Source organism: Acartia tonsa, chromosome 6 (assembly GCF_053477335.1).
Source record: "Acartia tonsa isolate MP-2025a chromosome 6, ASM5347733v1, whole genome shotgun sequence".
Lineage (NCBI taxonomy): Eukaryota > Metazoa > Arthropoda > Copepoda > Calanoida > Acartiidae > Acartia > Acartia tonsa.
The window spans coordinates 25213865-25231736 of NC_137265.1; the positions used below are offsets into that span (position 1 = coordinate 25213865).

The window sequence follows — 17872 nt, forward strand, 5'->3', positions numbered from 1 at the left end:
CTGTAGTAGGCTAAAATAATGATCTCCCCCATCTCCCTCATTTACCCCATCCCCTCCCCTCCTACTAGATAATCAGCCCAACCAATAAAAGCGAGGGGAAATTGCAACCTAAATTGACGACAATGTTTCTCCTGTTATAATATCCACGTATATTCTACATCCATTGTTAAAGCACACATGAGTGAAATATCCAAATGAACAGACAGACCCAGGCAACACCTCTTTAAAATCATGATTAGCTATTTTAGGTTGAGTTCTGTGACCAATGTTGAAGAAATAAATATTTATGATGGGAAAGACAGTGTGTTAAAATTTCAAAGAATATACACAAAGGTTTGTAAAAACAGATTTTCAGTTTTTAAGAAACATTTTTTGCCCCTTTCTAATTTAAAAAAAAAATATTTTTTTCTGTTAATACAGTTAAATAGTCAAAACTTGCCAAAATATATTTAGCTGTCTATAGTGCCCATTAAAATAGGGATAGGTGTCACTGTATTTGGCCTACCTATTCTATTGACGCCAGGAAATACCCTATACCCTATCTCTTTTCTAGGTGGTTATTTTCCCCCTTCCCTATCTCTTTCCCTCTACTATGACGTTAATCGAATAGGTAAAACAAAAGCTGTGACATCTATCTCCATTTCACTAGGGCACTAAACACAACTACTGAACTTATTCAAATGCGTTGTTGTTTTTCAGACTTTTCGGTGTGTATATGATCTACATATGTATCCATTCGACACCCAGGTAAGTTGTTAATGTTCACCCATTCTGAAACTTTGAAAAATTGGATTTTCTTAATGTTTAAGCAGAAATTTAGCAGCTATTAAATTAGCTGTTGCCAACATTATTTTGCCACAAAAGTAACCTTTTTTATGGCTTTGAATCTGATTAATCATTAAGAATCATGTATTGTATCATAGAATACGTAACTATCCCCGAAAAAAATCATAGAATCAATCCACCTTTTAATGGCAAAGGCCTATAGTCCCTTGGGTCTAATAAAACATAAATAAATCCCAAAATTTTTATTTGGCTTTCTGCAGAAAACTGTTTATAATTCAATGCAATAAATATCTATTCGATCACAGTTTGTTATTAGAATTGGTAAACAATATATAAAGAATATTGTTTTTTAATTATAGTTATTGACCCTCAAATTATGGCCAGACACATTGACAATTATTATAAATAATTCATGCTAAACAACTTTGTGATTGGTAATTTTCAAAACTAATTGCCGTGGTAAAAGTATCTTCATTTTTCACCACCCAATATGAATCATTTGTCCAATTTTCCTGCAATAAATCAAAAAAATGTAATTGTCAACATTAATCATGGAAGCAGCGTATAGTGCATAATAAAAATGACGTCATATAATACAAATGACAATTGATAGGCCAGTATACACTGTAATTGACCAATGGTAAAATGTATACTGGCCTATCATTGGTCATCTGTATTGAATGATGTTATTGTTTATTAGGCACCATAAGCTGCTTCTGATTTATGAGTAAAATAATATGTTTATTTAGCTTTTAGTTATATGTTTCTATTTATTTACTAAGTATATTTGCGATATCTTTTATTTAATAGATTCTTCCAATTTTTAACATTTACAAAACGGCCTGCTTTATTGCTTCAAGATCCATATCAGATCTGTATAGGAAATAAATGTCTATAAAGGAGCTCAAGTTTTCCAAGGAATAAATGTTTAAAACTCATAGTGCTCCAATAATCCATAATAAACTCTAATAAAATTAATTTTTTTCATTTCATGTTGCTATTTACATTATATTGAAGTATTTAATTTCTAATCATAAAAAAGAAAATTTAAATTTATAGTATAGTAAATTTAAGAAAACTCTGTTTTAACCCTTAACAGTCGGGCCTCTTGCCGCACCTTAATCAGTCAGGGGGGGGGGCGTTCAACGCCTCCCCTCATTATCTCAGTTCCTATTAGAGCTAGAGGGCTAAAATTTTTTGTGCAAGTCCCCTGTGTTATGATGAATTTCCGACCTTAAGTAAGTCAAGGTCAATTTCCGCTTCCTTCACCCTTTTATTTAACAACTTTTGTTTTTAGGTCCTTTTTTACTTAAAAATTTCAAACGGCTGTAATTTTTATTCTTAAAGCTAGAAGAAAAATATTTTTGCAGAAAATGTTTATTTTATTTAAATTTTATATTTGAAATATCAAAACATAAGTTTCAGCGGCTGCAGCTGTACTTGGCAGCTGCCAGCCGCCACATTCGGCGGTCGGCGGGAAAACGGCGGCGGATCTTTATGAAATTTTAATACATTATGTAGACATGTAAGAAAAGCTTAAGTTTAAAATTTGAAGTCTCTAAGTCAAAAATTGCGGCCACAGGAGCATTTTAAAGATTTCTGGAGACCTGGAGGATCAGGACCTGCAGGATCATACCTGGAACCTGAAATTGACTTGAACACCTGTATTTAATATGAGGATTTACAAACTAGAGGATATTTTAGTATTTTGGTAAGATAAAATGCTTTGTTTAAATCAAAAACAAATTTTTGTTCTTTACCTGGATGACCCTGCCAGGTTTGCTGGATATCCTGTGCCCGCCAGGATGGAGATATTCAAAAAATTCCAACTCTCAGTTATGTGTCATACCCATACTTAAAAAGTCAAGCAGTTTGGGCTCTTTATCTTTCACACCCAGAAAATGAGATAGAAAAAACCGGATGGGGGGGCGTTCGACCGTTAAGGGTTAAAAGAATTCGATTGTGGCGACACCCTTTGTGTGTTCAAATATTAAAACTAAAATATTAATCATATTAACCCTTTGGTGATGGTAATGTGAAAAAAATATATAATTGAAAAAATCTTTGTAAAATCATTTAAATTATTAGATACTTATAGAAAACTAGCCAATGGCGAGATAGTTATATAGAGCCAACTCTAGTATCTACATAACTACTGATATTACAATAAAAGGTGTAAGATAAAATTTACAAGCTAATAAATAGTTCGACATGTTACCAAACATATCAGAAATTAAATTATCATAATATTAATATGATAATAAGGGCTACATACTTAAAAATACGCCATCACACCCTACCATACATTTAAAACCCTCACTTTGATTTGTTTTATTGTAAAAAAAAATAATATCTAGAAATACCCAAATAATTCATGTGAAAGGAAACAGATAAAATTAGGTAAAAATCTATTCCAGTACGGCTTTAAAACCAAGTAATATCCGCTTGATTAGAACTGAAAAGTTAGATTCGAAAAATCATGTATATCATCGTATTACAGACAATTTTCTACGAATTATTTTTAAAGATCATAAAATTGAAACCAGTTTTGTTTGTCCGTTTCTTCACACTCCCTTCGTGTCTAACAAAACTGGTTTTAATTTTATATTTTTTATCTTAATGTCCACAGAAAGCTGTCTATAATTCGATGTGATACATAGCTATTCTTCTCTCGGGTTTTACAAGCTTAATTTTCATAATATTTTCCTCTATTAATTACCTTTCAATCAAATTTTTTTTGTTAATTGTAATTGACCTAGAATATTTCTTGACCACAAAAGCTAATAATTACTTTTAAGATTTGTAGCGCAAATTTTTTCTATAAATATCAGCTTCCAATCTGTGTAAAAAAATAGTGGATAAATTTAAAAGTTTTCTGTGTATTTTCAGTGAGTAATTACACCAGGCCCCTAAATTTACTTTCTTAAGAAACAAGGAAACAAAAATTTAAAAAGATGATTTAAGTTAACATGACTAATAATTTCGTTTGTCCCTTGTTCAAATATGTTTACTTTTACTTTTGTGGATGTTGCCAGACTTGTTAAATGTATATTTAATGTGTCTATGCATATATGATTGATTGAAATTGTTTATAAAAAGTAATTTGTTTTGAAAGTACTGTACAACTTTATTTAATCATATGCCTTTATGTAGACACTAGAGGTCAAAGTGATTGAATACAGGGAGGGAGGGGACATTGGACTTTATATTACAATTGTCCCCAAAGTTTTACAATAACGTTAAATAACTTTGGGAACTTTTGTTAATTTTGATTGGTCGGTATATTATGTTGAGTGTCCAAACGTTTCAACCAATAATTGTAATATACAGAAGTGATTATTTTATGTATAATCATTGGGAATGTACATCAATTTAACTGTCATTGTAATATCCCTTTAGATCCCTGACTTTTAAAGTGGTAGATCTACAAAGTCAATTTAAATTAAAAAGTTTTGATTCCATTACTTTTTACTACTAATTAAATATACAATATTTTGTGCTTATTAAAAAGTAATTTAACTTCCGGATTTTTACACGAAGTCAATTTAAATTAAAAAGTTTTCAATAAATACTTTCCATTACTTCATAATTAAATATACAATATTTTGTGCTTATTAAAAAGTATTTTCAGCCGAGAAATTCCAATAATAAATACCTGAATAACATATCCTTGTGATATATGAATTTTTTAAATGTATCCTATGTTCATAAAACCAGATAAATAGCCTTTCAATAGCATAAGATCTCAATTATTACTGAACTAATTATGTTCTCTATTTTAGGCAATGCTTCAGATAGTTCTAGGCTATTTCATTTTAGATTTTTCAGATTTAAGTCATAGGATGGCATTTAGAAGCTACTTTTCTATCCCATTTCTGCCCCTTTGAAATTTGAATACAGGGCCCCTAGATGCTAGAAGTGCACCTGCTATGATATTTAAATAATATAATAATAATATTAGATGAATATTTGACAGCAAATCTGCAAAATTCTTCTTTATTTTGCGAAAATTATATTAATATTTTTTTTTACTATATGACTATATGAAGCTCTTTATAGTGCCTATAAGAAATTGTCATATAATACAAATGGCCAATGATAGTCCAATATACATTTTGATGACCAATTTTAGGCCAGTATGACTTAATTTTTAATAGGCACTATAAATTGTATCTCTACTGGTTTTAAAAATGCTATATATCCATTTCAAAGGAGAGTTAGGCATACCAAATTCGTACATGAGTATACCCAACACATTCAATATAGTTATGATATAACTATGCAGAGATATAAAGGTAAGTCTTTATACCTTTTAGCCATTCCAAAAAAATATAAAACTATTAAGGTTTGCACAATTGATCTTGAAGTTACAAGCCTGGAACAATTTGGAATGCAACTTACTCCAGAATTTATTCAATTTGGTAAGCAAAAACTAATATCACCAAAAATCTATCAATTTTAAGGGCTGCTAGCTGCCACAAGGCTGAACGTACATGGCATCCTCGAACATTGGTTTGAATGACAAAAGAAGGCCTACAAATAATCTGGAATAGCCAAGTTACAACGATGCACAAGGAAAGCTTCACGGAAGAAAATACTCGTTAAATAAGTCTTTTTTGCGCGTTTATATTCTAGATTATTTGTAGGCCTTCATTTTGTCGGTTAAAATTTTACCGTGAACTGCATTGGATCCCAATTATTTCTATAAGGCGCAGTGATATTAGGTAACCATTAAAACAATTTTCCAACTAAGCAAGAAGGGCGGTTTCCCTGAATGTGCCTAGTCGAGCACATAACCCCACCCCACCAAATTTGAACTAAAATAAAGATAAGTGGGTGAGTTGTTTTTCATTTGTTGGTTTATTACTTTAGGTCAGGTTAGGGTATATTATTTTGAGTACTGTGTAGCCTCACAGGGCACCGCAAGAAAATGCATTCAGGGTTAGCGCCCATCTAAATATCTCATAACAATGAGACATGCAAACATAAGAATTATGTCTAGGTGGTAAGACAGTTTTAACCCAATATGTTGTACAAAGATGGTCTCTGGAATATAAAAATCAAAGTAAGTACAATTAAAACAGGAAAAGCTACTCTAAAGTAATGTTATGCCCGTTCGTCTATCTGTAGTTCAATCCATATATCACTCATTAAGTAATTTATGTGCACAATGGGTTTTAGAGGACAACAATATCTGTGTTTTGATTTTACATGTATATAACATTCATTGATTTTTTTTACATAGTTTTTCAGCATAATACCAGGGATCAAAGGGGATAAAACAATGAATGATAAATTTATGTACATCCCCAATGATTATAAACAAAAATACCCCTCTTGCATATAAAAATTAATAGTTTTAAAGTTTAGACACTGCACTAGCTGAACTAACAAATCAAGATTCAATTAAATACCAGCATCATAAATTATAGTCCAATGTCTTTCCAACCCTGAATAATACATACACTAATGTCTAACTTATAGAAAACAGATAATAATCTGAATTGGAACCGGTTCTAAGCCATTCTGAAAAATCATGTATCGTATTATATCTACAGGGCCATTCAAGAGAAATGATTTAAAAAAAACTTAATTATGCATAGAAAATAAAACAATTATGTAAAATCCTTTATATATTTGGAAAACATATTATGAGACATTTATGTTTCAAATATTTGAAAATGATTATTTCAACAAATTATGTCCTAAAAACCGGTTTTTCCAAAGGCCATTTTTTCGAAGATTTATTGATTTAAAAGTTGTAAAAAAATGTGCACCTTTTTTAAATTCAAATTGCGCGGCTTGTGTTAATAGTAGAAAAATGTTATGCATATCGTTAGAATCGTCATAAGCTCTATTTTTTTACTACATGAAAACCTTTCCAGTGCTACGCATGGTATAGGAGCTACGAGGTAAAAAGTTCCAATTTCTTAAAACTTTTCAACCTTTTTCTCAAATTTTTCAACGTAGCTCCTAAACTATAAAAAGCACAAAAACGGTTCTTATATTTTCAAAAATTAGAGCTTATGACGATTTCAACGATATGCGCAACATTTTTCTACTATTAACACAAGCCAAGCAATTTGAATTTTATAAAGGTGCACATTTTTTTACACCCTTTAAATCAATAAATCTTCGAAAAAATGGCCTTTGGAAAAACCGGTTTTTAGGACATAATTTGTTGAAATAATCATTTTCAAATATTTGAAACATAAATGTCTCATAATAGGTTTTCCAAATATATAAAGGATTTTACATAATTGTTTTATTTTCTATGCATAATTAAGTTTTTAAAAAAATCATTTCTCTTGAATGACCCTGTAGGTTTCTATGAATATGGAAATGTACAAGCATAATATTAAAACAACATTTTTTATCTTTGGCATCTCGGGGTTAACAAAACTAGTTTTATAAATAACTATTCTATATGTATGTAGATGATGTGAATGAAGGAGTTCATGTGAAGGTAAATTAATTTTTAAAATATCAATCAAAGCTAAACGATATAATTTTGTAAAATAGGTCAATTATTTCAATTAGTAGCAAATCGTTTTCAATCTATTAACAGTTGTGATAAAAATAGGAAAGTATATTCACTGTTAAGCAAGCTTGGTTGGATAGATAGATGGACGACTATCGTAGAGCAACTAATATGATCTTAATTACAATTTTGTAGCTGACTTTGAGACGGAGGTTGTTCAGTGAATTAATGACGACATTTCTACCCACCACTCTGGTTCTAGTCATTGTTTATGCTACAAATTTTTTCAAGGTATAAAATTTGGTTATTAGTAATATCAGATTTTCCCCTTACATTTTTGTGCAATGTTGCCTTTTGTCGAGGTTTCGCTTTTTAACACACCGCGTAATACCCGAGACGTTAAACTGGTACCTACTGCTGATATGTAAGGCGCGTGATTAAAAGTAAAAGTATGGGGAATGCCTTAGCCTAAGAACAGGCGCAACTCATTGCCATGCAAAGTTAGGTCTTCCAGACATAGGTCGTGCAATCAAAGGGTTGTTTGTCTATCGGGCATATGGACGCTTTAGACTACAATTATAAGATGTCTCAATAGTAGTAATAGACATTTTCAAAGACAACCAAAATTACAAAAGTTTATAACCCAATGTCCTATCCCTGTACTTTTATTTTCATGAATCTTTACAAAAATGGTAAATTACTAAAAATAATGCACATTTAATGACTAGTTGGTTTTCTACAAAAATAAACACCTAATTTATTTCTTCGTGTTCATAAATAACACTTCAATTATTAGTTGTGAGGCCATAAATATTATATTTGATCGATTTTATTGATGTTCTTCTGAACTCATTTTAATAATTTTTAAAAGGCGAAACTTTCTACATTTTGGGCTTGTTCTTACGTCTTACCGTCCACGAGATCGCAGCAGATTGTAATCTTTAGACCTAATTCCGAAACTTCCTATTAATTTGATATCATTAACGAAGATTGTTGTTTTCATATCAATAAAAGTTTTCTGTTTTTGACATTAAAATTTTTGTCACCAGGGATCTAAAGGAATAAGACAATGGCCGATGAATTTAAGTAAATCTCCAATGATTATGCATAACATTATTCCTTATTATTAAAGACATTGTTGTCATTCTAATAGCATAAATTTATGTTTGCTTTAATTATTTCAGCCAATAAGGAACTGGAGGCAGGGTTAATTGGTTAATGCTAAAAGTAAGTTTCAGACTATTGGATATTGGCCTACAGCCAATAGAAGCGGCCGCCAATGAGTTGATTTAATAGGCAAAACCAAAAAGTTTCTCCATCGCTTTAAAAGGAGGCTGAGACCTAATTTTTGGTCAGGTTTCCCATCCCTTATCCCTGGAGAAAACGTTCTTATAAAACTTTGGGGACTAGTGTAATAATCAGCCAAATGTTCTCTCCCTTTCTGATGTAACAATTAATTTGGTGATGTTAGTTTTTATTTTGTATGACTTGTAGAGCTGAACCTTACATATGATTGTAGTCATCCTAATCTCTGTGTTTTTTTTCCAGGATTTTTTCTTTGAAACTGTCATTAGTGTAAATCTAACAGCATTATTAGGTATGCAAAAATTTAAATGATAAACAATAGCACCTGAAGAAAGTTTATTTTGCCTCCAACTATTCTGCGCAGTTATTTACCATTATAAGACAAAACTTATTCAATAACTTTAAATTCTAATGAGAAGAATAATAATCATTTAGATTTTAAATCAACATATCAACTTGGCAGAAAAGTTTGAGATAAAAAAGGAACTTTTAGGCGCCATATCTTCAAGGATCTAAAGGGATAAGACGATGGCCGATAAATTTATGTACATGTAGTGGTTGAAACGTTTGGACACTCAACCTAATGATAAAACCAATTAAAATCCAATTGCAGTCCCCAAAGTTGTTGAATCAACGAATAAGAAAGCATTATTATAAGACTTTGGGGACTATTGTTATAAACAGCCCAATGTCTCCTCCCTCCCTTCATATCTTACATACACAACTTTTAAAATTTCATACAGTTTTAAGAAGTGCTTTTTCTGCATATAATTTATTGTATGTAGTTAATTGCAACTATTTTTTTAATTTTCACCTGTCATAACATAATTTGATTTATTATTAACCATTAAAAATATTAAAATATCTAACTACAAATCCAAAAATAGAAAATCAATTACGATTAACCAATTAATTTTCAAATTTTTAACTGGTTAATGTCCGCTTTTTAGATACTAGCTTCGCCCCTAGCCTCTAGGGGCTTTGCCACAAGAGGTAATTAAAGAAGAAAAAAATAATTACCTCTGGACACAAATTTTAAATCATTAAAAAAAAGTTAAGTACCTGATGAGAAGCCCCCACTCCAATACTCATTTTAAATAATAAAAAAAAAATGAGGGAGAATTTTTTCATTTTAGGGGGGGTTGGGGGTGTCCCACCCCCCCAAAAAATAGCCTAAAACCACCACAGGACCAGTAGGTATATTCCCTGAAGAGTAGAATCCGATCGGTTTAGTGGTTACCGAGATCTTAAGGGACGGACAGACGGACCAACAGACTTACGTACGGAAAGACATCATTCTACTTTGTATTATAGACGTACTTGTGTCCTTCAGACTATCTCATTATATTTAAATTTAAGTTTTGACAACCCTGTTTGTAAGTGTATCGTCCTATCTACCCAAAACAGCTTATCTTAAGGTAAGTTACCTTTCATAAGTGCTTAAGATCTCCAGCTGTAGAAACTGAGACTTTGAGACACCTCTCACATTGTAATAAAAGAAAATATTTTTTTTTCTCTTTTCTTCGATTATTTTTTTTAAAATGCAATTTTTTTAATTATGTGGCTCCAGGGTGTCTCTGTCTGTAACACCTAATTGATTGAGCCTTTTGCACCATTTTTGATCAGATAATAAAATTTTTTGCTAAAAAGGTAATAAAAAACAATTAAATAAGTATTGACCCCCCCCCTCACTATCCAAATTTTTAACCCCCTCCCCCCTCAACCCCCGAGAATAAAAAGCTTGGACATTCTTGTTCTATTGGGGTTAAAAAAATGTTATTCTATTTTCTTTTAGATGATTGATATCTGGCTTTTGTTTGCCCAGTTTATACCGTTTTTTGAGGTAATTTATTTCTTAGATTACACTTATTTTCATTAAAATTATACAAAGCTTTCTCTTACCATGCTGAGAGACTGACCCGTTCCCCCAAAAAAGTGTAATTGGCTTTAAAAAAAATTGATGAAATGTTAATAAATAGAAATAGTTTGAGCCGTCGTTTTTTTTTTTGATTTGTCTCCTTTTTTACAAAACACTTTCTCAGCTTCTTTTTTCAGTGTAATAAGTTAAGTTTTCACCAAAGAACTACATTATCAAAAGACTTTATGGCATGATTTTTGAATTTTTTAAAAACGAGAGAGAAAATGTTTTATATGTGCAACTAAATAAATTGATGAGAAAATTTAATTAATTGACCTCTAGGTTCTTTTACATACTTTTATGGATCTGCATAGAAAAACTGATGATAAAGATAGTCAGGTAAATTTTAAATCAAATTATTTAAAATATGACTTTTTATTTTTTTATTTTGAATATTTTTAATCTAGCATGTTTTTAAATTCATAATAAATTAATGATTAATCAGTCTTATTTTAATCTAATAAATATATAGATTTTGTGTTGTTTGTTGTGCTTCTTTGTGTATAACTATCATAAATCCTTGTCAATCAAGAAACATATTATCTGTTTTTTTTAGTTGTTTTATAGTTATTAGCCCGCGGATACGAAAATAAAAACATTAGATTTTTTTTTTACCTTTGTGGGGCTAAACCATGGTTTTTAAAATATCAATTTTTTAATTTTATTTACGTTACCGTGAGCAATTCTTATATTTATACTACTTTTCATTTTTTTAAATAGCTATTTATCATATCGTATTATAGACACCTTTCCGCGGATATTAAAATGAAAAATTGTATGATTAAAACCAGTCTTGTTCGCCCCGAGTGGCGGAAGGCCTGTGCTTACAAAACTGGTATTAAATTTTCCGATTTTTTATTTTATATTCGTTGAAAACTGTCCGTGATATGAAGCTACACATAGCTTTTCAGTATTTCTAAGAACGGGTTTTAATCCTGCGGACATTAAACAGTTTTAAAGCCTTACTGGAAATATTTTTACTTTAATTTTACAACTCAAATATTTTTTTTATATTTTCTAGTTGCCAGATACCTTAAAAATACATTTAAACATAATTTAACGTAAAGCATGCCGTTTTTCTTATATTTTGTATAGAATAGAAATGTAATACGTGGTCATGAGTCCCACAACGGCAGCTTGACCACTGTTAAATTAATGTGGCAGGTATCTATTTGACATATAGTGGAGCTACTTTACAATCAAATTTGTCAGTAGTAAGTTTCGAAGAGCTAGGATGACAACATCCAAAAAAGCGAAGCTCTGAAACGGTTGGACAAACGGACATTAACACCTGTATAGTGTCAGAACTGAATATGAATGAATAAGAGACAAAGAAAAATTGTGAGTAAATTTGTTGAAAAACTTCTTGATACAGGATAATGTTTATGGACATACTCACATTTTAGGACTTGATTATAGAATTGCTTTGCTTATAATATTGTACTTTGTTGTCCCAGGAATCATTATACCAAAAATAAGAATAATCGGATAATTAGATCACATAAAAATTTGTTGTTAAAAAAGTAAAAAATCAACATGTTTAAAATGGACGTACGGACATTCTAGCAATGATTATAGAGTTGCTACGCTTTCTAAATCGTATCTAACTACTACAGGAATCACCATGCAAAGTTTTAAATCGATAGGACAATTCTAACATGCCTAAATTAACAAAAAAAAAGCTATGTCTCGGACGGACGTACGGACCGACCCTAATTATAAAAAAATTATAAAAAACATTGTCGCCCTTTCTTTTTATTAGCCAAAATAATCACTATGAGGATATATTGTCTCAAGGCCGGAAAAGGTTTACAAATTGTTAGACCTTCGGAGTTGTGCTTTCCAGGTATGCTTTACACATACCATATTTAGTTAGGTTATTTCATGAAGCTAATACTTTTTAAATGGTAAAGGCGAATAACAAGAACGATTACGTTCAAAAGTAGCAAAACTGTTTAAAATAATAAGCAAAATATTTGGCCAACTAATGAGAGTTTTATTCACATGTACGTATATATATTTTTGAAGGGTTAGTAATAAAATAGGAATACCCTCATCGATACCATCATACAGACTGACACACTTTGTTTTAGAGTAGCTTTGCTATTTAGAAAAGAGAAAGCCCAATCTGTCCTGATTTTGTATCACTTTTGAAAAGTGCGATTCCTGTGACGTCATATAAAAAGGGAAGGGGAGGAAGAAAATCTCTTCCCTTTTCTCCCATCTCTTTTGAAGAGATTTTCTTCCCCCCTTCCCTTTTTCTTTCCCGAAACGTATATGACGTAACTGGAATCGCACTTTTAAAAGTGATACAAAATCGGAACAGATTGGGCTTTCTCTTTAGAAAATAGAAACAAAAAATGCATGATTATTTTTAATTCATTAATATCAATTTTCCTGTTATTTCTTGTGAATTTACGCTCAATGTTTAATTTTGCTTTTCAGAATCAGCTTATTTTAAATATTTTCTTTTCTCTTAATTCATTTTGCTTTTTTGCTATTTTATGTTTATTTTAGGATGACTCAACAGAGAATACTACTCCAAAAGTAGGTCTTTTATTGCTTTTTTCCATAGTATTGCTTACATGACATATTTATCCTATTATATAAAGTAATAAGCGTTTTTTGTCTGTCCCGAAGGATCTCGCCAACTGCTAAAACTATATTGTTCTCCTTTACAGTGAAGCTTCTTATAGGTCCTGGGAAGGTTTTAAACTATTTTTGTGGAGGTTGTCTTCACCCCTCTCCCCATCAAAATATTTTTTTACTCTTTTGAAACTCAAATTTAAAATGGGATGAGGTCAACTTTTCCATCTCCTACCTTCAGAGCCCCTAGAGGCTTCTAGGGGGCGTAACCGCAAGTTTTATAAAAAGTAACAGGATAGTTATTTGTCTATCCCTGTGTCTGTAGCTTAAGATCTCTAACCAATTGACTGATATCTAGGTCTACTTTACAGTGGACCTTTTTATAGGTATAGGAAATAATTATTACTATTTTTGGGGAGGGTACAAATACCATCCTAATATAAATCGCACCTAGAAAAAAATACGGTGCTTGCTTACATGTGAAGACCGGAGCACCGAAAACCTTTTACTGGCCAAAGTCAATAAATAAGGAAATTATGCCCCAAAACATGAATATCCCTGTAATAAGGTTTCCCCTCTGGTATACTGGATTTTCTTGATTTACCTCACTCAACTTTCTGGCGTGTTGTATAGTGAAAAAACTACCCCCCCCCTTATTTTTGATTTTCTTCAAAATTAAGGGGGGGGGGTTAAGTCTTTGCCTTGCTGAGCACTTTTCCTCCTTGCCGTTTTCCAGACATTAAAAAACTACCCCCCCCCCTTATTTTTGATTTTTGTCAAAACTAAGCGGGGGGGGGGGGGTTTCGGTGCTCCAGTCTACCACATGTAAGCAAGTACCAAAAATACCCTCCAAAAACAAATTCTATAAAAAATGGAAAGTGATTAGTCGACTTCTAGAAAACTACTGGATCCCTCAATTGTAATGTATTCTATTTGAAAAGACAATTACGTAATGCAATGTATTCAAAGTTAATGTTACACTTACAGGGTCCCTGGTAAAATTACTATATATATATACTACTTTGTATTATAGATTGACTTATTTTGTAGCACTTAATATTAATAATTTTTGGGTCTCACCGTGATGACTATATAAAATGACTATTTGATGATTCCGTTATAGTAATTTTGGTACAGGGTCCCTCATTGATAACTGTGCGAGATGTGAATGGACTGGTTGGTGATATCCCTACAGTCAACAAATTTGCAACGGCAGCGGTAACGAATGTTTTTTTTTATATTTTTGTTTTTATTGTAAAGAAACCAGAACCAACTTTGAAACTTTTCCTGTTTAGAATTATTTGAACCTTTCTTAAGGAAAGAAAACTATAAAGACTAAGACTGTGTTGGTTTTAATAGGTCAACACATTGATTCAAATCAATTTTGTGAATTGTTATATCAAACAACTTCTTGGCATTTTTAGCATCAAGAACTATTGCTCTATTAGTCTATTATTACCTATTAGCTAATTATAGTGTTATTCTCCTACGATTTCAAGTGATCATCAAGAGAATCCAGAGCATCATCTGCTTGTAATAGGAAGCAATACTCTAACGCTCACTGGTGGATATTAGGTTAAGTAACATCCAACAGACAACCAACGTTTTGATTGCATGACCTTTGTCTGAGAAGTTCTAACTGTGCATTGTAATGATATGCGCCTGTTTATGGGCCATTCTCTAACTTCTAACTTTATATGTGGCGCCCCTGACATAGCAGGGCTGAGATTCGAACCTCACCGACGATGAGCAGATTTGCTATGAGTTGAGCCACAGTCCTGAGTTGCCTATTTAGACAATTGTAAATTCTTTTTATTCTCCTTGTTTTAATCATCAAAATTAAGAATTAGTTAATGAGATTAAAACAAAAATATATTTTTATCCAGCAATTGATAGCCCGAGATGAGAAAGAGAAAGTGTCGAAGCGAGCAGACTACTATGAAGAGGCAAAGGCTGGAGATCAGGATAAGTATCTCAGGTACAAGTTTTTAGAGGGCTCAGTTCAGAAACAAGACATCAACATACTTAAGAAATTTAAATTTTACCTACTGCAAATTTGTAAGTAGGGTGCTAACTAATTGGAAATATAATATACAAAAGTTACTCTAATTTAAATGTCCATCCATTTTGAGGGAAGTGTGATTTTATTGGCTTGTATTCAAGATAGACAGATATTTTTTTAAAAAGATGGCCAAAGTGAATTTATTGTTAAACTGATAAAATATAAATGACCATAATTTGTTGTAAAAATCCACCTGACAAATCAGCACATTATATGATATATGCTACATTTTTCACTTTAGCTGTCTGTCTGTCACAAATGTAATGATTAAAACCAAATTTAAATTATAAGCTTTTCTTGTGAATTGTATAACCCTTCTTTGAATACAATCTTTAATTTTATTTCAGGATTAGCGAAGAAATTAGTACAAAGGGCACTTTGGTTTTCTTTTTCATATTCGCATTCATTTACTGGACCATTGGACTGACTCATTATGTGTTGGGCGGAATTGATTAATTGATTGATTGATCTTTCACACCAGAGCTGCGCCTATTTTAGCGCGGCATCTGCACATCTAAACGAAGCCTTGCAACCACATCATCATTATTATATGAAATTTTCGTTTTAAACTGTTTTTGACCTATTTTTTAATGGGGGTTAAAAATTATACTAGGACACCTATAGAATCAGACTGCAGAGCCCAAATTTGAATTAAGTCCCCAATAAACTTTTTTTTGGGGATTTAAAAATTAATTTTTAGTGTTGCTGTAATCATTTTGACCGAAGCAAAAGCTTTTTTTTTTACTTCGGGTAATATTGTGGCTTACAGAACATTTTTATATAATTCACTTTATATTGATACAATAAAAAAACATTACTCTGTTCAATGGAAATAATTTTTTTTCCAAAACAATTAATTTCATTGAAAAATCTAACATTTACAATAAAAAAAATTATTCTGAAATCTTACCAATAAGATGTCTTGTTTCATATAATTCTTTACAATTCAAAAAAAGAGTGTTTTCACAAAGTGACTTATTTCCAATGTAGTTAAATATTTTTTATTTAATTAAAATGAAAAGAATGAAAACCGTACACATAAAAGATACATACTTTTTAAAATTATTTTAAAAGATAAGTTTGAATAATCTTATTTTATAACACATTTGTATATGTGACAAAAATAAATTTGTTGTATTGCATAAACATTTGTTGTCATTTAACCCTTTACAGCCAATTTTTATGTTTTTAAAATAAGTGAGAGAACACAAACATGTTAATGTTAATTCGTTGATATATTATAAAGAATACTCTATACCAGAATACAATATTTATGAAGCAAAACACTCTAAAAGCTACGAATTTTACCCAAATAAAAAAAAGACCTTTTGCTCGGATCAAAATGATCACGGCAACAGTAAAAATTAATATTTAAATCCCCCCAAAAAAGTTTATTGGGGACTTAATTCAAATTTAGGCTCTGCAGTCTCATTCTACTGGTGTCATAGTATATTTTTTATATACGTTTTAAAAATAGGTTAAAAACAGTTTAAAGTAATTTGGCTTGAGACGGGCCTAATTATTTTGATCATAACTGAATGGTATCCTTTACTTGTTTTAAAGATTTGGCTGCAGACATGACTAATTATTTAAATCACAAATCACTGAATGGTATTTTTATATGTATGAATGTAAACAAATAAATAAATTATTTTCATCAATCAAACGTTTTTACTTTACATGTTACAAAACAAGTATGACAACATCCATAAAAGTGAAGCTCTGAAATGGAAGGACAAACGAACATTAACACTTGTAGATTGTAAGAACTGAATTAGCAAAATATTAATGCATCAGTACAAACAATATTGTAAGTAAATTTGTTGCAAAACTGCATAAATAGATGATAATGTTTAAGGACATACTTACATTTTTGGGACTTGTTTATAGAGATGCTTTGCTTATAACAATGTACCTTGTTGTAATAGGAATCAGTTTTTAAAAAATCAGAAGAATCGGATAATTTTAACATAAAAAATTTGTTGTCAAAAAAGTTAAAAATCGACACGTTTCAAATGGACGTACGGACATTCTGGTATTGATTATAGAGTTGCTACGCTTTCTAAATTGTACCTAGCTACTACAGGAATCATCATGCAAAGTTTGGAATCGATAGGACAATTCTAACCTGTCTAAATTAACGAAAAGAGCTAACTCTCTGTGACGGACGGATGGACGGACCGACCCTAATTATAGAAAAGCTTCGCTTTTAAAAAGAAAATATTCAGGACGATCACGTCCATATGTAAATCAGCAGTAACAAATACAATTATAAAATGATCAGTGGTATTTGTTATGGACTATGGAATGTATTTATGGCTATACATATTTAAAGACGTATTAACACTACCTAAAAGAAAAGATTACCATTGGAAAATAAAATAATATCATTAAATATTCATTTTTAATGTTTATTGCATAGTAAGATATTACATAACAATTAATATACTTTAAATGCCCAATATTTTTCTAAAGCCATATTTCAAGTACATATTTAATCATTAATATCTGCCCAAAATCCATTATTTTGTCAGTGAATTACTAATTTCTTACTTCCTACTCATATCCTCTTAAAGAGAAATGTATTAACCAATAAAACATGCGTTAGGGGCATATTTTGGTTAAGAAATAACCGAATTTTACCTTTTTTTGTAAATATAAACTGTTGAATAGCACCAAACCCAATTTGTTTTTGAAAATCTGAAAAACCTTCTTAATTACTTTAATAATGGAT

At 30.9% G+C, this 17872-nt stretch overlaps 1 protein-coding gene across 1 annotated transcript in view; it reads left to right on the forward strand.

The window, feature by feature from the left end:
* LOC145322214 (uncharacterized) overlaps positions 1 to 16799 on the forward strand; it is a 33817-nt gene extending 17018 nt beyond the window's left edge. Inside the window, exons 22-36 of the mRNA XM_080164070.1 lie at positions 249 to 333; positions 700 to 747; positions 5132 to 5207; positions 5789 to 5851; positions 7224 to 7252; positions 7463 to 7558; positions 8816 to 8864; positions 9932 to 9990; positions 10368 to 10415; positions 10773 to 10829; positions 11586 to 11654; positions 13008 to 13037; positions 14214 to 14294; positions 14963 to 15054; positions 15486 to 16799. Coding sequence (XP_080020196.1) covers positions 249 to 333; positions 700 to 747; positions 5132 to 5207; positions 5789 to 5851; positions 7224 to 7252; positions 7463 to 7558; positions 8816 to 8864; positions 9932 to 9990; positions 10368 to 10415; positions 10773 to 10829; positions 11586 to 11654; positions 13008 to 13037; positions 14214 to 14294; positions 14963 to 15054; positions 15486 to 15594 — 991 coding nt within the window. The 3' untranslated portion in view covers positions 15595 to 16799. The remainder of the gene's footprint in view (positions 1 to 248; positions 334 to 699; positions 748 to 5131; positions 5208 to 5788; positions 5852 to 7223; positions 7253 to 7462; positions 7559 to 8815; positions 8865 to 9931; positions 9991 to 10367; positions 10416 to 10772; positions 10830 to 11585; positions 11655 to 13007; positions 13038 to 14213; positions 14295 to 14962; positions 15055 to 15485) is intronic.
* Positions 16800 to 17872: the final 1073 nt, after the last annotated feature.